The 22,705-nt window shown below is 37.7% G+C and overlaps 1 protein-coding gene across 2 annotated transcripts; it reads right to left on the bottom strand.

The window, feature by feature from the left end:
- Positions 1 to 14,728: 14,728 nt before the first annotated feature.
- On the bottom strand, positions 14,729 to 20,915 carry LOC107785691 (TMV resistance protein N-like). 2 transcript variants are annotated; one of them, XM_075254798.1, is made up of 3 exons: positions 20,260 to 20,915; positions 16,261 to 16,328; positions 14,729 to 14,977 (listed from the first exon to the last, which is right to left on the bottom strand). In XM_075254798.1, the coding sequence occupies exons 1-3, from the start codon at positions 20,736 to 20,738 to the stop codon at positions 14,799 to 14,801; spliced, it is 726 nt and encodes a 241-aa protein (XP_075110899.1). In that variant the 5' UTR covers positions 20,739 to 20,915; the 3' UTR covers positions 14,729 to 14,798. The 2 variants fall into 2 exon arrangements, with proteins under 2 accessions (XP_075110899.1, XP_016462542.2); XM_016607056.2 differs by lacking the exons at positions 14,729 to 14,977; positions 16,261 to 16,328 and adding an exon at positions 19,569 to 19,830 and having other exon boundaries at positions 20,260 to 20,913.
- Positions 20,916 to 22,705: the final 1,790 nt, after the last annotated feature.

Here is a 22,705-nt window from a genome sequence, read left to right as displayed (position 1 = left end):
AAGTTGTTGTTGAAATCAGGAGCCCGCCTGAAGAGAAGAAAGGCGTTTATTTTTCAAAAGTTGTTTGTTTGAAGTCAGGAGCCCGCCTGAAGAGAGGAAAGGCATTTATTTTTCAAAGTTGTTGTTGAAATCAGGAGCCCGCCTGAAGAGAGGAAAGGCGTTTATTTTTCAAAAGTTGTTTGTTTGAAGTCAGGAGCCCGCCTGAAGAGAGGAAAGGCGTTTATTTTTCAAAGTTGTTTGTTGAAGTCAGGCGCCCACCTGTATAACAAGAGGAATACGTTTTAGTCTTATACTGCAGATCTGGAAATCAGTAACCCACCGGAAGGTAGAAGGTTACAACAGAAATCCCCAGCAGGAAACAATAAAAATCCCTAGCACCGGAAAGCACCAGGTTGCAACAAGAGGTCCCAACACAAATTCAAACGCATGAGTCAAAGGGAAGAAAATACGCATCTTGAAAGAAGTGGCATGTGAACATTAAATCATGCCCATCATAACAATTCTGATGAAGAGAGTTGTATCCCCAGAGGAACCGCCGAAAAGCTTAATGAAGAAAGCCATGTCCCCAGCGGACCGAACAAAATGATGAAAACTGGTATTCAGAAAAGCGAAAGGTCAGTGTCATCCCCAAAGTCTCGGAAGAAAAACACCGGAGGAAACACAAGCCAACAAGAAAGCAAGGCAACAAGAACAAGTTGCAGTCTAGCCTAGCTACTTGTTTTCTTTTAAGCACGGTGTAACAAGGAGATCGGTAAGCAGTGGTAAAAAGCATGCAACAGCAGTAACCTTGCAATCCCACGGTAGTCCCAGCTACCAAAACTTCCTGAACTACATTAACCTGATTCCCCTTTAGCCAGGGATATGTAGGAAACCTTTGAAGCAAAGGTTCGGTTAAATATTTTTCAAAAAAAATGCTTCACATAGTACTCGGATGAGCAAAAATCGCTCACTTTATCTTTGCACGAAAACCATTCGTGTCTTCGGGCAAAGAGGGGCAGCTGTAAGCACGTGATTTTTGCCCTATATGAAAGAATTACTCCCAAAAAAATTCAAAAATAAAATGATTTTCCTTGGTGTGCAATTTTGAGAATTTTTGTGACATTTTTGGGATAATTATTTGTATTTGTCTGTGCATGTTTATTTTTTAAATTAATAAAAAATACAAAAATATGTCGCATTTTGCATGTAGGATTTAATTATACAATTGTTAGTAATTAAGTTTGTTTTACAAAAATTGAAAATTACAAAAATAGGCATCTTTTGCATTTTTAGCATTTAATGTCCAATTGTACAATTTTATGCTTAATTATTACTTAATTGTGCGTTAATTGTTATTGGGAGTTAATTTGCACTTTTATAACTTAATTTAGTTCTTAATAATAATTTAAGGATTTTTAGAATTTAATTTTAGAAAAATAAAAGAAGAAAAGAGAGCAAGAATACAAAAAATCGGAATTGGGCCTCTTCTTCAATTTCAAACCACAGGCCCAAAAAATTGCCCAACCTTTCCCATGACCCGGTCCATTTCAAACCGGGTCGACCCGGTCCGCCCCATAACCCCAATACCTAACCCCTCTTCATTTTTTCATTTTTCTCCCAAACAAAACAAAACAAAGAAAACCCTAAACACTAAGACATCCGCCCCCCTCTCTTCTTCTCCAAAGTCCAAAACACACACAACCATGGTTGCCTCCCCCGCGACTGCCTTCGAACCAGTACCTCCTCCTCGTTGCTTCACCATTGTCCGTCGACCTCACATGTGTGCCTGTACTGAAACCTCCTCGCCATTCTTCAGCTCCCTCGTCACCATGGACAACTACGCAGTTGCTGCCTCGCCATGCTTCAGCTCCCTCGTCGCCTTCTGCTTCTGCTTCCCGCTGCTTCATCTTCTCGTCGCAAACGACAACCAGTCCTAGCGCTGCCCCTGCTGCTTCATCTTCTACATCCAAACCCAGCAACATGAACGACCACTGCCTCGTCGCCTTTGCTCCAAAGCCAAGCGGCTTCTGCTGCTCCTGTTACATCCAGCATGGTCGAGCAGTTGGTTCGAAACCAAACCCCATCGTTGCTGCTTCACATTTGTGTTCGTCGTTTTCAGTACAGTCCGAAAAACGAGACTCAACCATCTCATTTGTTCGAGCTTTGGTCGAGGTTTGTCGAAACAGTCCACACATAGTTCAGGTTCGTCGCTGGTCAGTTGTTGTTCGTCGTTTTGATCCGGTTAGTGGGTTTTGAGTTTCACTTTTGTCCGTGCTTTGTTTTGATATTCTCGAATCTAAAATCGGTAAATGTTTGATTTTTGTTTTGTTCGTGTGTTTTGTTAATTTTTCAGTTTGTTCATGTGAAATTGTTAGTTTAATGTTTGTTAGATTCAAATTGAAATTTAATTAATTATTTCTTCAGTTTGTTTCATGTGTTGTTATGTATTTTTTCAGAAATTGTTAATGTTGTTAGATTCAAGTTTAAATTCATAATTGTTTCTTCTTCGGTTTTGTTTTTATTTTTCTAAAAGAATTTAGTTGTAATAAGGAAATATGTTGGTTTAATCATTTGAATCTGTCATGTTTTGTTGTTTAAAATAGATTTAATTCATGTTCATCTTTGTTTGAAGTTCATTTTTAATCCAGTGATTTAATGTGAGTTTATGTTTTGGTTTTTTGATTTAGTTTGAACCATGTATTGTGTTGTTAATATTGTTGTTTCCTTGCTCATCCATTTTTGGTCTAAGTTAACCAGGATTGGTTCCCAATATGGTTAAGTTATTCACATTAATTTGATGTTGTTCATCTGTGTTCATATGATTTGTTGTTGAAATTATTTAGAAATTGGTCATATTGGCATATATTTTGGTTGAGATTGATTAGGTGAATTGGTTATAGCTGATGGGGTAGTTTGGTAAATTGCAGTACGTTCAGGGGTAAAATGGTAATTGCAATAAGGTCGGAGGGGTAGTTTGGGAATTGAACATTTTGAATAATTCTTTATGTTAAGCATGGGGGACAAAATGTAATGGGGTGGGGTTTGATATAATTATTTTATATAATGGGGGACAAGACATAAATTAGTGGGAGAATATTGTAATTGTTTATGTTAGGCATGGGGGACAAAATGTAATGGGTTGGGATTGATATATTTATTTAATGTAGTGGGGGACAAAGCATGTAGGCATGGGGGAAAAAGGTTTAAAATAAAGAAAACATTGATTAGTGGGGACAAAGCATGCCATTGGGGGAATATTTTGGGTTAGAGGTTCAAGACAAGAGTCTTGCTATAAATAAGAGTCATTCTTGACATAAGGGGAAAGGATTTATTTTTTAGGAGGATTATTTTCTAGAGAGATTTTTTGGGGAGAACATTTTGAGAGAGAAATATATTCTGAAAATCTGAAGAGAGTGTGATAGAGTTTAAAAAGAGAAAACAAAAACAAAGTGAGAAACGAGTTTAGTTTCGGGTTTTAATACACGCGTGGGTTGTTGCTGTTTAGTTTGTTTACAAACTTTTGGGTTTGTTCTATCGAGTTGTTCGGTTTTTCTTCAAAGTTTTCTGGGCCTTGAATCTGGTTTGAATTACTGCTGCTGGATTGTTGTTGCGTTGTTGTGTTATTACTGCTGCTGACTCCTCATTCTTTTCTTCTTGTACTGCCATTTCCAGGTACACATTTGTACACTCTCGGCTTGAAGCGAAATGAAATATTAATCAGGCTTTGTTCCTGTTGAATTTCTCCTGTTTAGATTTGTGTTTGAATAGGATTTTCCTTTCTTTGTATAAAAATGTAGTTGATTGATTAATGAGTAATGGGGTTGCATATGTATAACTTCTTCATCTAATAATGTTAGTTTAAATTAATCAAAGAATAGTTAATCTGTTTTGATATTATTTTGCATCAATCTCATGTTCCAGTGTTATTAAATAATAGAATATAGAACGAAAGCAATCTCTCTCTGTACAAACTCTATTGCAATTTTCCATTTGCATTAGCCGTAAACTAATAACTAATAAGTTACGTCTTTTTTAGCATGTAATTAATCGGGAGATTTTCTTTTATTTTAGAGACGAACTTAATAGAAAAATGTAGTCACTGTAGGTTTATCCTTTTAAATAAAAATGAGACGAGCCTCGCCAAATAAAACGCACAGATTGCGGGGCCCTCACAAAAATGTACGTGTTAATTACTTAGAACTCGGGATAGGCCGCTTAGCGAACTCCACAGCCTTACCCAAAATAATAATACGCTAATCGTTTTAGGTGCTCATTTTAATAAATCTTACCTTCTTAAACTCGGGTGCACATTTATGTGACCCAAATCCAAATCTCAACGGAGTCGAAATGCGGCTCTAATCACGGGTACATTTATTGTGACGTGGTTCGAGATGTGTGTCCATGACGTTGCAAATTCCTTTCAAAAAATAAGAATGAGATGAGCCTCGCCGAACAAAAATACAAAAATTGCGGGGACCTCAGTAAATATTTGCTTTAAAATTGCTTAGACTTCGGGATGGACCGTTTAGTAAAATTCCACGGCCCTACCCAAAGTGAATGATACGCTAGTCACTTTAGGCGCGTATTTAATAATGTTATCTTCCTAAACTTGGGTGCACATTTATGTGACCCAAATCCCAATCTCAACAGAGTTAAAATGTGGCTCAAATCACGTGTACACTGGTTGTGACGTGGTTCGAGATGCGTTTTCACGACGTTGCAATTCTTGTATAAAATAATAATAAGAATAATGATAAAAGCGGTTAAAAGTTAAATTTTGCACATAGGTTCAACATGTATTAAATCAGATAATCAAGCCAAATATGACAGTTGAGCGACCGTGCTAGAACCACGGAACTCGGGAATGCCTAACACCTTCTCCCGGGTTAACAGAATTCCTTATCCGGATTTCTGGTTCGCAGACTGTAATATGGAGTCATTCTTTTCCTCGATTCGGGATTAAATTGGTGACTTGGGACACCTTAAATCTCCCAAGTGGCGACTCTGAAATAAATAAACAAATCCCGTTTCGATTGTCCTTTAATTGGAAAAAACTCCCTACGCTCCACGCGGGGGCGGAAAAAGGATGTGTGACAGTATCTCTGCTTGGCGTATTTGTCTTATGATGACGTTTATTAACTTTAAACAAAGAATATGGTGCAAAATATTCAAATTCGTTTTTTGGTCTTTCAAAAGGCTTTGAACCACTAGAACTAGAACTTTCATCCAAATTTATAATTTTTTACAAAGTTTTTCATCAGTAATTTCTTTTAAAAGTTCTATTACATTGTCAGATGTAATAGTTTTTATATTCAAATCTTGAAATTGTGATTGCAATTTATAAAACTCATCATCATCGCAAGTGCAAATATCACCTTTACAAGCGGTGCAAGTATTATCCAAATCTTTACTACTTTCAGATAAATCTATCAGATCAATCTCAGCTTCGGACTCAATCTGAGAACAAGTATAATTAGAATTTGATCCGGAAGTGTATAACAAGTTATAAACTTTGTCACGTAACCCATCGTCTAGTTCTAAGGCCTATAGCTTTTGAATCTTGCAATTTGGAGCGATATGCCGAAATTTTCCACACTTATAACACTTAATATCAGCAAGATCTCTCTTTGATCTATTCTTCGTAAATCGAGTAGATTTGCGATGTGCTTTTCTAGTATCACACTCTTCCTTAAATCTATATCTAGACCTCTCTTTCTTATACGGGCTATCAGGGTTAGGATACCTATGATATCTGTTTTTCTTCTTCTTACTTTGAGTAGAGGTTCCGGGTAAACCGAACTAGGTACAGAAGTCACCTAATTGGGATTTCTCTTTAAGTTTATCAATCTTAAGCTGTCTAGAAAGCTTCAGATCATTACACAAGTTTAATCCTTCTTGTATACACACTCCTATAAGTTTACCATAGGTATAATTTCCATACGGAATTTCACCATAACTACCTCTTAACGCTTTTCTTACTCTTTCAGCGAATAAGGAGGGAAGGTCGTCTATAAACTTAGCTTTCTAATGTTCATACTTATTTTCGGGTAGATCCATAACCCTACTCATAAAAGTATCTTTGTACCATCTAAATTCACTAAGGGTCCTACATCTAAGCCCATTTAGTAAAGTACGGACGGTCTCATGCTGATTGGTAAATCTACCGTTAAAATGTTCTAGAATTGTAAGGATAAGGGTATAAACAGCATCTTCTCTACCTTTAACTAGAGACATGCCTATATTATCAACCCCTTCGTCAACGGCGGTAGCATTAATAACTAAAGCCTTTTCTTCAACGGATAAATAATTATCCCACCAGCCACGAAGTTGGCCAGTAAAGCCTGCAATAATCATTTTGCAAATAGTTCTATCTGTGTTCTTAACACTTTTATAGATAGTTGAGTACATAAGCATTCTATGTACAAGAATAGTTAACTGTCTATCAGTTAAGCCATCAAGATTCCATTCATAAATTTCGGAACCGCTATAAGACGTATTAGTCTGATTCCAATCGCGTTCCTCTATTAACACATCTTGAGGAGTAGGACGGGAATAATAGTAAGTTTACATCCGGGGTTTGTCGGCATACTTACTATTGGGTTTAATTAAACCCTTGAGCTTATTAAGCTCTGACCACGTTTCAGTTTTATAATCAGAAACAGTCTCAATTTTATCAGCAAAATTTTTTGATAAATCAATTGGTCTAATATTTAAACCAGAAAGTTTCTTATCAAGAAGGTCTGCTAAGTCATCAAGATATTTGAATTTAAAATCTTGAACCTCAGGAGGCCTTTGAACGTGAGTAAGAACTGCTTGATCAACCGGTTTGATTCCCGAAGTGGAGGCAATATCGGTTGGTCCTTTGTTAGTACTCATCTTCTTTATTAAAGCAATCTAATCATCCAATTTTTTATCAAGAGAACCGATATGTTCTCCTAAATCTTTTACATATAAACCCAAATAATTATTTTGAGAAATCAATTTATTAATTTCTGCAATACTAACAGCTGCAACATTATCGTCAACAAATTTTCGAAAAGCAGTGTAGGTAATACCAGTATTATTAGGTAAAATAAAGGGGCTTGAGGAGGGTAAATGGCTTTAGTAATATTACCACTCTCATCTTTATAAGATCTTTCTAACACCTTTATATAAAGAGGCAAATAAGTTGTTATAAACCAAGGAACAAAATACATAATTTGATTATGCAAAGCACAATTTTCGTAAAATTCTTGAGAAATACTATTTAAATCTTCTTTGTTATAAGCATAAAAAAAACAAGTTTTAAACTGGCTCCATTTATCACTAAAAAATTCTTTTTGAATATATTTTCTTGCTCGTGAACCTGGGCTAAAATCAATTTGGTGTGGAATCATTAAGTATTATTGGGGTCGAAATCCTTTTCGAATACAGAAGGAATATCCTTATCCGAAACATTATCATTATCCTGAACAATATTTGTTTGAGGGTTAATTTTAACCCTTTCAACAGGCTTATCACTAAATATAGTGTGTAATGAGGTTGCGCGCTTGCGAGCTGGACCATTGACTAGTTCAACAGGAGAAATATGTTGAATAGCGGGTAAAAGTCTATGACTAGAAAATGAGCGTCTATTATAAATAGTAGAGTTATCATCAAATTGAATACAAATCCTACCGTCCGGGTTTTGAGTAACATGCAAACAATCAGTATTTGACAAGTCATTAGTAATCTGTCTTGGGGATATAACCGAATTTAAAGTCCAAGTAGTTGGAAAACTAATGTCTTCCCACCTAATAGGTCTCCTTGTGGTGACCTTGGACCTTGTAAAATTGGTTTCTACTAATATGGTCTGATCCGATGTATCATTTAACTTACATCGAGGATTTAGAGTAGACAATAATTTGAAATATACCCTATAAGATAAACATATAAGTTTAGAACCAGGCGCATAATTATAATCATGTGTTTTCACATTTAAAGTCAAGGCATCAAAAATATTAACATCAGAAAGAGATAGTTGCAAATTGGGTTGAGTATTAAAATATATTGGACCATAGGCCACAGTAGATTCAATCGAACCCATCAGACTGTCTGAAATTCAGATTTCTAGCATCTCTAAGAGCTGCTAAAAAGGTCTCTAGTAATCCTTTAAGGGTTAAAGGTTTAAACGCAATTTGAACCATACCAATATGCAAGTAATGATAATGATATTTATATAAGTCAATATCGTGGTTGTTTAACAAACGAATAGTCTGTTCAGAAAAATTTAACGCCAAAGACTGTTCAGTCGTTTTTATCAATTGTTTTGAAGAAAGTTTATCAAACCAACCATAATCATAAATGGTTTTATAGAAATTTTAGGAATCGTCCATTTATTTAACAAATCAAGGTTTTGAGGTATATCTACCTCTTCAAGTCTAGTACTTTTAGTACTTGTTTATCCTAGATCCATTCTAAAAGCTTCATATCTATGTTGAATATTTTAGATCTATTACATATACACCATAAAAATTCCTAGGCTCTGATACCATTTTCACCAGGATCAGGGTAGGCGGGCGGTAGTCCGCACGGCCACTCTTTCAAAATATAAAGGAATTTTAATATAGTTTCTTGGCTTGATTCCAAGATTGTGGTACAATCGACTCTGGTACTACTCTTATTGGCTTTGCCTTAGTGGCTACGTCTAGCCAGCTATGACATTAAAGCCCGCTGAAGTTGTCAAAAGGGCTATCCCTTTCACAGTTGGAATTGCTAGACACATGGGCTCAATAAGAGTATGTATCGGACCTAGACAGGCCCCTTGCTTGGGTAAAAGGATAGATCCTTCCATACAGCCATTAAAACTATACTAAAATTTCCGTATATTTCAAATCTTTACTGGTCGTGCGGACTACCGCCAACCTTCAAAGGTACTGAAACAGCTAGATCTGGATGGCCGTGCGGACTACCGCCACATTTTCACCAGGATCAGGGTAGGCGGACGGTGTAAATGGTATCGGAACATATAGATATATATATATATATATATATATATATAGCTTATATACTATATACTATACTATATAGTTGTAATTAACTTATAGATTGACATTACACTAAGTATTAGTGCATTAGCTAATATTATATCGAATATAACTTTTATATATATATATATATATATATATATATATATATATATATATATATATATATATATATATATAAATACATAATTTTAAATTGAAATAAGATTTTTTTATAACTTATAATATTTAAAAACCAAAATAGAAAAAAAAGTTATTTAATTTTTTTAGAAATAGCGACCAACGTTGGTCGCTATTTTGGTTAAATAGTCAAAACTTAATTAGCTACAAAAATAGCGACCAACGTTGGTCGCTTTGTTGTAAATGTCGACTCAAAAACGGGTTTCCCCCGCTCATTCTCTTATTTTGTTCCCAAAATTCTCTCTCAATACATTCCCCTCCACTTCTCTATTTCCCTCACACAAATCAATCCCCCCACCCTACGCCACCACTATGACCGCCTGAGCCACTGCCGGAGCTGCCGCTGCCACCGCTACCGCTACCCTACCGGTCGTTTTGAGCTTTTGCACTTTAACCTCCAGTTCTCGGGCATGACTTGCCCCATTTGGTGTATTATGACTTATGTAAATATTTGGTTTTAATTTTCAGGGTAATCAGCATGAAATTTGGAAGAACAATCCTCAGTTTGAAACTTAAAATTTGAAAGGTTTGACCATGTTGTGACTTGTTTGTATATGATCTCGGATCGGGATTTTTATGATTTGGTTAGCTTCGTTAGGAGATTTGGGACTTAGGAGCGTGATCGGAATGCATTTTGGAAGTTCGTGGAAGGTTTAGGCTTGAATTGGCAAAACTGAGATTTCGGCGTTTTCCGGTTGGTATGTGAGATTTTGATATAGAGGTCGGAATGAAATTCCGGAAGTTACAGTATTTCCATTGTGTCATTTGGGATGTGTAAAATTTTAGGTCATTCGGACGAGATTTGATAGACTTTTTGATCGAAAGCATAATTTAAGAGTTCTTGGAGTTCTTAGGCTTGAATCCTATGTTAAAGTGGTGATTTGATGTTGTTGTGAGCGTTCTGAAGTTTTGAAAAAGTTTGAACGATGTCATGGGATGTGTTGGTACAATTGGTTTGAAGTTACGGGGGGTTCCGAGTAGGTTCCGGGATGTTTTAGGCCGAAAATCATAGCTGTAGCAGGTCCAGAAGGGTTACAGGCCTCGAAACCCACCAGCGCGGTCCGCACAAAATGAAATGCGGCTGCGGTAGGTGTTGTGCGGACCGCACAAAATGCAGTGCGGCCGCGGTGAGGAACATTTCACTGGTCCTACTTCAGAAGCTCATATTTGTTTATCTACAAGGAATTTTGTGATGATTTAAAAACAAAAATTGTAGCCCTTCGTGTCTAGTTTTCGGAAAAGTAAAGATATTACAATTTGGACATCTGTATCGAACGTTATGGCGAAAATACTAAAGCCTATCACTGTAGATAAAAACCTGTGCAGCCGCAGTCATTTTTGTGCGGACCGCGGTCGTTTTTGTGCGGTCCGCAGAGGTGGAAATCTGTGGGCTACTCTATATATACTAGGTTTTGGGTTTTATTTAATATTTTGACCTAGAGAGCTCGGATTTTGGCGATCTTTCAAAGGTTTTTCAAGAAATTCATCAGGGTAAGTGATTCTAACTCAGATTTGGTTAGAACACATGAATCTATCATTTAATCGTGAGTTGGGATGGAATTTGGGAAGAAAAGTTGTGGAATCTTCCAAAAATATAAATGATGATTTGAAGGACCAATTGGAATCAGAATTGGATAATTTTGGTATGGTTACACTCGTGAGGGTATGAGGATTCTGAAAATATAAATTTTACTTGATTCTGAGACGTGGGCCCGGGGCTCGGGTTTTGGTAAATTCGGGAATCGTGCCCTTTGTTGGTTGTTTTTGCTTGGGCTTTGTTTCCTTAGCATATTATGACGTATTCGTTCTGATTTTGGATAGATTCGATGCGCGTGGAGGCCGATTTGAGGAGCAAAGGCGTCGCGGGCTAGAGTTTGGACCGGATCGAGGTAAGTAATGATTGTAAATACTGTCTTGAGGGTTTGAAACCCCGGATTACACATCATGGTGTTAGTTTGAGGTGACGGACACGCTAGATGATGAGCGTGGAGTGGTGTACCATTGGGGATTGTGACTTGTCCATCCCGTACGACTGTTAAGTCACGTATTTGATTTGAAATCTTATGATATTCCATGTTTTAGAGATTTATATTATATTTTGGGTTGTATGCCATGTTTGGGGCCTTGTGCCGACCTGCTGAGACCCTTAGGGGCACTTTCACTATTTTTCCTCACTCTATTTGTTTTGAAAGCATGTCCTCAATCATGGTTTACCTGTTTATTGTTTAAATCCAATTTTATCACTTTATTTCTTAAAAATATGAAAACTGTTTGGGCTGTGCTCCTTGTTTTACTGATGGTCCGAGTGATCGTGATTTGATGACTAAGATAGACCGAGGGTCTGATTGTGAGGTTGATGACTGAGAGTCTGATTGTGAGGTTAATGACTAAAAGAGGCCGAGAGCCTGGTTGTGAGGATTATATTTCTATGGATCGGGCTGCACGCCATAGCAACATATATATATATATATATATATATATATATATATATATATATATATATATATATATATATATATATATATATATATATATATATATATATATGGATCGGGCTGCACGATGGCTTGATATTGCGCTTGGGCCGTAAGGGGCCCCTCCAGGAGTCTGCACACCCCCAGTGAGCATCGTCGACGAGATATATGGATCGGGCTGCACGCCACAACGATATATGGATCGGGCTGCATGCCGCAGCGGTGCTGGTACTGTTCTATTGAGCGTGAGTATTGAGTGTAAGTACTGATTGGTAAGAGTTGAGTCACGAGTGACTGAGAGGCTAGCCCGAGGGGCGATAGATATATATACATGCACCTGAGTAATGCTTTGCCTAAGAGGCCTGTTTATGAACTTATTGATTTTTACTCTTCTTTAAGTGAGTTTCAATCGAATATGTTGATTTATTGACTGCTTTCACTTATCTTTATACCGACCCTCTGTCGAAAACATTGAATAAATGTTTCTAAACAACTTTTATTTAAGCTGGGGCTTATGAGATGTTCAGAACTTAACCACTGATTTGGCTTTTGATATTTCTACTGAGATTTTCTTGTTATGAGGTATTTATGACTCCTGTTTTGCCCGAGGGGCCAATTATGGTTTTCGTCTCCTTTATTAAAAAATGGTATTGAACCCCTACTGAAACCGTTAGAAGGTATTTTTAAATGATTTTTACCAAAAGTTGGATTTTAAACGAGACGATTGACTCGTACTTTGATTTGAAAGCCTGTTATACTTATTGAGTTTAACATAAATGTGGATTCATTGTTTCCTACTGCTCAGTCTTTATTTACTCTTATTACTTACTGGGTTGGAGTACTCACATTACTCTCTGCACCTCGTGTGCAGATTCAGGTATTTTGGAACCCGGTAGCGGGTGTTGGATGCTCAGACGCGGAGTCATCAGGGTTAGCAAGGTGGCTGCACGACGTTCGCAGCACTGCTTCCTTCCTTTCATTTCATTTCTGTACTTAGTACATTTTGACTGTTTTTGTAGTATTCAGACCTTGGTAGATGCTCACGGCTAGTGACACCCCGTTATCGGGCTTGTATGTTATTTCCGCACTGTTCATTCAGACTTATGTTATGAGATATTGTTTAATTAAAGGCTTAAAAATGACTCTTAATGATTAAGGGGTTAATATGGGTGTTGTGTCGGCTGACCTTGTCTTCACGAGAGGCGCCATCACAACCAGGCCGGTTTGGGGTTGTGATAAGTCGGTATTAGAGCCTAGGTTACATAGGTCTCACGAGTCATGAGCAGGGTTAGTAGAGTCTCGTGGATCGGTACGGAGACGTCTGTATTTATCCTCGAGAGGCTGCAGAACCTTCAGGAAAAACTTCACATTCTTGAATTCTTATCGTGCGTCCTTGATCCAGCTTGAAATGTAACACTTTGAATTCCTTCCGCGCGTTCGTATGCACGCACGAGCGCTCAGTATCAGATTTGCATTGATGGTTGGTGGTTCCCTGATCAAGGGACGAGATGTGATCTCTTTGAGTTGATGTTGGGCCAGTCTGTAGGACTCGAGGCCGAATTTTTACCTATAGTTTGAGCACCAAGGTGCTGATTGTGTGCGCACGTGTTTTTGAACTTATATATTCAATAGTGCCCCTATTAGTAGAAGTGATGGTTGGATGGCTCTGTGATGAGTATGTTATGACTGCGAGATGTATCCGTATGAATATGAAGCGACGAGAAGGGTCTGCTGGAGGATAGAATAACTATTAGGTGCTTGGATTCCATCTTGATTTGAGGTATAGCCCCGAGTTATGGGTGTGTGAAGAATCTTTTCGTGTTTCCCAGTTGTGAGTAAAGTAAATTTCATGTTTCGGTATGAGTTCAAACTCAGGAAGACTAAGTGACTACGTAATGTTTGTGACGGTGGAAGATATACAGAAATGATAATTGAAGGCAAAACAGGTGGGCTATCTCCTGCGAAGTGTTCTGAGGTTGTGTGATCCTTATGTGACTGTTAGAAGATCTTATGTACAAGTGAAATATAAGTGTGAAAATTTGAATTTTGGGTTGCTTAAGAGAGTAGGCTTAGCTGTTGCGAGAGTGAATGCGAGATTTGCAGAAGATTTAAAGTACTGGATGATATGTGTTCTCACAAGCTTACAAAGGATTTGAGTTTACTCTCACTATGGTATTAAGGCATCAATAGAGTATATACGTTATGAGTTATTAAATGTGTGTTGATCTATGGCTTCAAGCCAAGTGGGGGAGTCTGCCATTGATTAGTTGACTGCACGGTTATGTGCTATGTCGGTTCCAATTTGAGGCATTCAGGTGAATCAGTTATGGCCTGTGGAGATTGAGACCGAGGATGGCTCGAGTAAAGGAAAATTCTTAACAAAGGTTATAGTATGTTTCATAGGTGTGTGAGATTCTTGGCATGTCTTGAGTCATTGTTAGAAAAGGATGCTCGGTGCATAGAGCAGGAAGTTGCTTGGTTGTAATGGAATGATGTCACACTCTACGGTGTCGGAGTGCTAGTGAGGTACGGGTGGTTCTGTTTGTTTGATCAGGCTGATTGCAATTTGAATAGAGTGAATGACTCTCGAGAATGGTTCTAATGTATTCAAGATTCTACATGTAACAATTGGGCATTTTAAAGTGTATGTGTGGTTAGAAACTGAGTTTTCATGGGAAGATGTCAAGACTTGTGGTATTTTCTATATTAATTATGGGATTCCATGTATCAGTATCAGGAAGGTAAAGATAACGGAGGTAGATTCGCAGGAAGTTCTTCAGAGTAAAGTATTTTGTATGTGGTGCTTTTGGGAATATTTAAGAGAGTATTCAGCGGCTTATGAGCCTTAGACAGTGTGATGTTATGCTTGGGTCAACTACAATATTGAAATAATTGAAACAAAAACTAGAAATAACAAAGATTCAAGGTTATAATTCAAACCTAGTTTTTTTTAGGTGGAGAAGGAGAGAAAGGTGTCACGACCCCAAACCGACCCGGTCGTGATAGCGCCTATCGTGAAGACAAGGCCAGCCGACACAATACCCATATTAACCCCTTAATCATTAAGAGTCATTTTAAGCCTTTAATTAAACAATATCTCATAACATAAGTCTGAATGAACAGTGCGAAAATAACATACAAGCCCGACATCGGGGTGTCACTAGCCATGAGCATCTACCAAGGTCTGAATACTACAAAAATAGTCAAAATGTACTAAGTACATAAATGAAATGAGAGGAAGGAAGCAGTGCTGTGAACGTTGTGCAGCCACCTTGCTAACCCTAATGACTCCGCGTCTGAGCATCCAACACCCGTTACCGGGTTCCGAAATACCTGAATCTGCACACGAGGTGCAGGGAGTAATGTGAGTACTCCAACCCAGTAAGTAATAAGAGTAAATAAAGACTGAGCAGTAGGAAACAATGAATCCACATTTATGTTAAACTCAATAAGTACAACAGGCTTTCAAATCAAAGTACGAGTCAATCGTCTCGTTTAAAATCCAACTTTTGGTAAAAATCATTTAAAAATACCTTCCAACAGTTTCAGTAGGGGTTCAATACCATTTTTTAGTAAAGGAGATGAAAACAATAATTGGCCCCTCGGGCAAAACAGGAGTCATAAATACCTCATAACAAGAAAATCTCAGTAGAAATATCAAAAGCCAAATCAGTGGTTAAGTTCTGAACATCTCATAAGCCCCAGCTTAAATGAAAGTTGTTTAGAAACATTTATTCAATGTTTTCGACAGAGGCTCGGTATAAAGATGAGTGAAAGCAGTCAATAAATCAACATATTCGATAGAAACTTACTTAAAGAGGAGTAAAAATCAATAAGTTCATAAACAGGCCTCTCAGGCAAAGCATCACTCAGGTGCATGTATATATATTTGTCGCCCTTCGGGCTAGCCTCTCAGTCACTCGTGACTCAACTCTAACCAGTCAGTACTTACACTCAGCACTCACGCTCAATAGGTACCACATAGTAACCGCTGCGGCGCGCAGCCCAATCCATATATCGCTGCGGCGTGCAACCCGATCCATATATATATATATATATTGCTATGGCGTGCAGCCCGATCCATAGAAATATAATCCTCACAACCAGGCTCTCGGCCTCTCTTAGTCATTAACCTCACAATCAAACTCTCAGTCATCAACCTCACAATCAGACCATCGGTCTATCTTAGTCATCAAATCACGATCACTCGGACCATCAGTAAAACAGGGAACACAGCCCAAACAATTTTCATATTTTTAAGAAATAAAGTGATAAAACCACATTTAAACAATAAACAGGTAAAACATGACTGAGGACATGCTTTCAAAACAAATAGAGTGAGGAAAAATAGTGAAAGTGCCCCTAAGGGTCTCAGCAGGTCGGCAAGGCCCCAAACATGGCATACAACCCAAAATATAATATAAATCCCTAAAACATGGAATATCATAAGATTTCAAATCAAATACGCGACTTAACAGTCGTACGGGATGGACCAAGTCACAATCCCCAATGGTACACCACTCCACGCTCGTCATCTAGCGTGTGCGTCACCTCAAAATAATACAATGATGTGTAATCCGGGGTTTCAAACCCTCAAGACAGTATTTACAATCATTACTTACCTCGATCCGGGCCAAACTCTATCCCGCGACGCCTTTGCTCCTCAAATCGGCCTCCACGCGCATCGAATCTATCCAAAATCAGAACGAATACATCATAATATGCTAAGTAAACAAAGCCCAAGCGAAAACAACCAACAAAGGGCACGATTCCCGAATTTACCAAAACCCGTGCCCCGGTCCCACATCTCGGAATTGGGTAAAATGTATATTTTCAGAATCCTCATACCCTCACGAGTCTAACCATACCAAAATTATCCAATTCCGGTACCAATTGGTCCTTCAAATCATCATTTATATTTTTGGAAGATTCCACAACTTTTCTTCCCAAATTCCATCCCAACTCACGAATTAAATGATGAATTCAATGATAGATTCATGTGTTCTAGCCAAATCTGAGTTAGAATCACTTACCCCGATAAATTTCTTTGTAAAACATTCGAAAGATCCGTAAAATTCGAGCTCTCTAGGTCAAAATATTAAATAAAACCCAAAACCTCGTATTTATAGAGTACCCCACAGATTTCCACCTCTGCGGACTACACAAAAACGATTGCGGTCCGCACAAAAATGACTGCGATCGCACAAGTTTTCATCTGCAGTGACAGGCTTTAGTATTTTGGCCATAACTTTCGCTATAGATGTCCAAATTGCAATATCTTTACCTTTCTGGAAACTAGACACGAAGCGCTACAATTTCACTTTTGAATTATCTCAAAATTCTTTATAGATCAAAAGATATGAGCTTCCGAAGTAGGACTAGTGAAATGTTCCCCACCGCGGCAGCACTGCATTTTGTGCGGTCCGCACAACACCTTCCGCGGCTGCACTTCATTTTGTGCGGATCGCGCTGGTGGGTTTCGAGGCCTGCAACCCTTCTGGACCTGCTACAGCTATGATTTTCGGCCTAAAACATCCCAGAACCTACCCGAAACTTCAAACCGTACCAACACATCCCATGACATCGTTCAAACTTGTTCAAAACTTCGGAACGCTCACAACAACATCAAATCACTAATTTAACACAAGATTCAAGCCTAATAACTCTTAAATTATGCTTTCGATCAAAAAATCTATCAAATCTCGTCGGAATGACCTAAAATTTTGCACACACATCCCAAATGATACAACGGAAATACTGCAACTTCCGGAATTTCATTTCGACCTCTATATTAAAATCTCACCTACCAACCGGAAAACGTCGAAATCTCAATTTCGCTAATTCAAGCCTAAACCTTCCACGGACTTCCAAAATGCATTCTGATCACGCTCCTAAGTCCCAAATCACCTAACGGAGCTAACCAAACCATAAAAATCCCGATCCGAGATCATATACAAACAAGTTAAATCTTGGTTAAACCTTTCAAATTTTAAGTTTCAAACTGAGGACTGTTCTTCCAAATTTCATGCAGATTACCCTGAAAATCAAAACCAACGATTTACATAAGTCAAAATAAACCATACGGGGCAAGTCATGCCCGAGAACTGGCGGTCAAAGTGCAAAAGCTCAAAACGGGCCGAGCCTCGACTAAACATGTAAGTTTTTTACTTTTCATTAAGTATTTTGATATACTTTTGTATAAATTTTGAAATACTAATTCAATATAATTTTTCTTATAGGTTCGCTTCATAGCTGACGAGGAGGAATTCATCTGCAGTCAACCACCTAATGAATTGGGCGAGGCAATCCAACTTTCAGACAAGGATGCTGAAAGAACACTCCTTGAGTACTTTATATACTTTGAACTAGACAATAGAACCAGTTTTCGACTGGGCTTGTAATAAGTGTTAACTTAGTTTTGTTAGCTTAATGCGTTAGTTGTATTGAACTTTAACTTTATTTGTTTTAATGTTGTTGTTGTTGTTGTGTTGTTGTTGTTGGTGCTTGTAATAGGGAATTTGGTATGCTGGCAGGTGGTATAACTGCCAAAACAGGCAGTTTCTGCCAAAATTATTACCAGAAAAGCGGCCAACTTTGGTCGCTTGTTGGTCGCTTTTCTTATTCAAAAAAATATTTCCTGTGCAATAGCGACTAACGTTGGTCGCTAATTAACCCAGATTTCTTAAAAAGCGACTAACTTTGGTTTCTATTCTATTAAAAGAAATAATTTCTGGAAAATATGTTTAAAAAATAATTAAATTCTTGCAATTAGCGCCCAATTTTGGTCGATTATGTTTAAAAAAAATTAAAAAAATTAAAAAGAGCGACCAACTTTGGTCGCTATTTTTCATATTTTAAAATATAACATTTGGTTTACAGACTAAAGTTGGTCGCTATATTTTGATTAATAATAAATAAATAAATAACGTAATTTAAATATAGAGAGCAACTTTGGTCGCTAAATTTATATTATTAAAATACTAAAGCGACCAAAGTTGGTCTCTATATTTAAAACCCGGAATATTTGGTCCTTTTACCTTAGAGACCAAAGTTGGTCGCTAATCTAAGGTAAAACGACCAGCAAAATAGTGACCAAGCCAGTTTGGACGCTTTTTGGTCGCTTTTTGACCAGTAAGCAACCAACTTTAGTTGCTTTTTGTGGATTTCTAGTAGTGTTCGTATTGTCTATTGTTATAGCAACAGAGATCCTCGAGATCGGGTACCATCTCGAGGCTAGGTTTATACAGGGGTCTTTGATCCCTCGAACGTTTTACGACAGCGTCAATCGTATGACACGGCCATAAAATATATAATAGTTAATTTATCACTGCATTGTTCCAGTTCCTACTCAAATATATAATAGTTAAACCATCAAACATACAGTAGAAATTAGGAGTACATTACTAATACAATAGTTAAACCATCCTAATCCTAACATACAATAGAAATTAGGAGTACATTACTATATTAGGTAGCTATATACTCAAGAGCCTTATATACGATTTTGAAGATATTTCTAATCTAATACTATACTAAACTACAGTACTCCCTCCGTTCCAGTCTATGTGAACCTATTTTTTTTTGGCCCGTTCCAAAAAGAATGACCTCTTTCTAAATTTGGAAGCAATGTAGCTTAAACTTACAATTCTACCCTTAATGAGAAGCTTTTATAACCACAAAAATACTCTAGACCCCTTTTTAATTTGTTTAGGATCACAAATTCCAAAAGTCTTCATTTTTTTTTAAATTTCGTGCTCAGTCAAAAAGGTTCAAAAGTACTAAATAAGAGTAATATTTGCAGTCAACAAAGCATAAAGAGTAGTAATTAAAGTGGTCTATCGTGCCCACAGAAAGCACATTAGAGTGCTCAAGTGGTTCACCGTCCCCAACCCCACAAATAAAGAAAAAGTCGCACCAAGTACTCCAACCATTGGTCGATCCGTCCACTTTTATATTTTTATTTGGACTAGAAAGTTTGATCACTTTTTTAAATACTATAAATGGTCACAAAAAAAAATACAGGCACACACAATAGGAAAGGAGATGCTGCTGAACGAGTGAAGCCAATGACTCTCTCCGACAGGAATTTACTTCCGAATTCCTCATCCTTTTGACGTTCTCCGGCCACTTCTTCCGATCTTAGCTTGCTAACAATCTCCTTCACTATCTGCTCTATACATTCCGCTTCATTCCTACCAATATTAATGAATTATTTCCCATAATTCAACTCATCCACCAGTTGATAAATGACCTAAATTAATTAATTAAATTTGATTTGCTAGTATGAATTCAAAGAAAACAAATTTTTTCCATTAAAAACAAAAGGTTAAACAGTATATGCATGCATGACCCCTGCAAGATTAATTTTATGCACAGGCACAAATTATAAGATAGAGTAAACTTAATTCTTTCATTCAAAATGAATATTCATTTCTGAATCTCAACGTCAATTTCGAATCTCTCTAGAGAAACAAATAAGATCAACAACTTTTCTAATATGGATGATTGATCTGTAATGACCCTATATTATTATTATTTTTTTAATTACATGATTCCTCACATAGATGTAAATATAACATTGAATCCATTTGATTTCTAAAAGGAATTACAGTAATACTAACCCGTCATGTGTCTTTCGGAGATCAAAGCCTGATATATTTCCTGCTTCATCCAAAGCATCCCTCCATCTTTTCACCCTTTCTGATCTTCCAATCTCATCATCATTTTCACTATCATCAGCAAATGCCTCGGCCAAGCTGTTCCTTTGCCTTCGTACTTCTGATGGTTCCACGTCGTAGAATATCGGTATAACAATCTTCTTTAACAGTTTCCTGCAATCCATAATCTTTACAACTTCATCCAAACAATCTTTAGATAAAACAAAATTCTCGCAGAAGACAACAACTATAATCTGGGACTCTTCAATAGCTCTCGACGAATCCTTTGAAACCGATATTCCTCTATCTTGGTTCCGATCATCTTTGAAGGTGTAAATCCCTTCTTGTTTCAAAGCTCCATGCAAATGGCTGAGGAAGGTTTGGCCTATATTTCCCGTCTCGCTAAAACTCAAATACGCGGCATAACTGAGTTCTTGTGCCATTTTTTGTTGATCGATGGTGAAGGAATTGCCGGAAAATTAATGATTATTGTGCAGTTGGCCGGAGAGGAAGACTTAGCTTAGAATGTGTGTGCAGTACGTATTTTTCAAACTTCTAAGGAAGACTTGGGGTCAACTCATCTCAAGTCTTTTGTCTTCTTCAAATGACTTGGGGTTTGTTTAACTTTATATTCCAACACTAATTGTTCTTTTCTATTGTTGTATTTTACCACTTAAAGATAAGAAATTTACTTACAACAACTCCAATCCATTACACTATTTTTTACACACACAACAAAAATACTCCTTTTATATTTTTCTTTCTCTTCTATATTATATTATATTTTTTATAAAACAAATACATTCTTTTTTCTTTGCTATTTATCCCATATAATTCATATTTCTTTCTTATATAACCAGTTAGTATAAAATTATTTTATACCTTTAATTTTTAAATAAATATAAATTATAAGCAAATATTATACATTATACATATTAATGTATAATTCAAATAAAAATGAAATCATTGATAAGATATAATTAAATAAATATTACATTATGGTAATATTTAGTTTAATTTTACATAAATATTCAACTTACAAGACTAGTACGTTGCTCCCATAAATGCTCTGTTTACCGTGAAAATGGTAACAACAATTAAATTTGTGAATGAGATTCTAATTAAAAATACCTGATCTATTCTCGAGCTAGTTGTTAGAGCAGATGATGCTTAGAATGTGGAGTTTAATGATGAAATGCAAGCTAAAACGAGGCACTAATCAAACCAAGGGGCCTGTTGCCCGGATGCAGGATTGGTCAATGGGGGACCTCGGGGTCGATGTTCTGGTCGAGCTCGAGCTATCGGGGGCGATCGGGAATGGGATAACAATTAAGATATGATTAAATAAAGCTCTTTATGGCCAATACCGAGCGATAAGATGAAGAACAAGTAAGAGAACGATGAATATTAAAGTGGCCTCAGGCCAGTGAGAATGAGCAAATTAGAAAGAAGAGAGAGAGAGAGATGTATTATTGATCTTGTGGAGAAATGGAGCAACATCAATCCTCTATAAGGTAGTGTGAGTTCCCTTTATATAGGAGGGGAACCCGACTACTAGTACATGGGCATTAATTATAAAGTATGGAGATGGGACGGCTTGACGTGACGCCTCAGCATAGGCTCAGGATAGGCCGGCCCTGTCAGACTTAGCCGTGTGCCTTGGGAGCTTCCCCCTCTGTCCTGGCTTCGATCTCCGTCTTTCCTGAGTCGGGCCTCGATGAGCCCCGAGGGAGGGGGTTCGGTCGTGGCTCCACGCCCTCTTGGTCTCGAGGCATTCTTCCGAAATGTCTTGATAGCGAGAAATTAAGTCCTCTGATTTTCTCCGCATACAGATAGTCTCCGCGTTTCCCAGAATGAAGCGAAGGGAAATAATTCTGACGCTTGACTCCTCGAGCTTCTTACAGCGACGTCACACCAGTGATGCAACTTATGGCGCGAGCTTTGTGGCAACTGGGGCATTCCATGGATCTGTGTTTTTCGACTTCATTCGATGCACTGCCGATTCCCGTTCCCCAAGGTGAATGTACCGCCGTCGATTCGGTTTTTCAAGAATGCAGTAACTGCGTCTGCAGGTCAATCTTCCAAAGCCTCGATGACCGTATCATTACCCCCTATAAACGGGGGTGCATTGGTGTTGTTTTTCCTATCCTAGTGCTTTCGTTGGCTCATTTGCCCATCTTTTCTTACCATCTTCCTTTATCCTTGAAGATCATGCTTGGGGCTCATAGCCTCAAGACCGTTTGGCGGAGTTCCCTTAGATTTTGTTGTGACCTTTTGCCGGGGCTTCCCTTTGTCGAGCATGATTGTGCCACCTCGTTGCTGCTGTGGTCGTTGATATGTTTGTTGTGGCTGTTGCTGTTGGCTCGGGATGATGACATACGAATGTTGATTTTCCTTGTTCGTAGAAAGA

The sequence above is a fragment of the Nicotiana tabacum genome, chromosome 6, assembly GCF_000715075.1.
Source record: "Nicotiana tabacum cultivar K326 chromosome 6, ASM71507v2, whole genome shotgun sequence".
Classification (NCBI taxonomy): domain Eukaryota; kingdom Viridiplantae; phylum Streptophyta; class Magnoliopsida; order Solanales; family Solanaceae; genus Nicotiana; species Nicotiana tabacum.
Note: the sequence above shows the minus strand (reverse complement) of the source record. Positions and strands in the feature narration are given on the sequence as shown.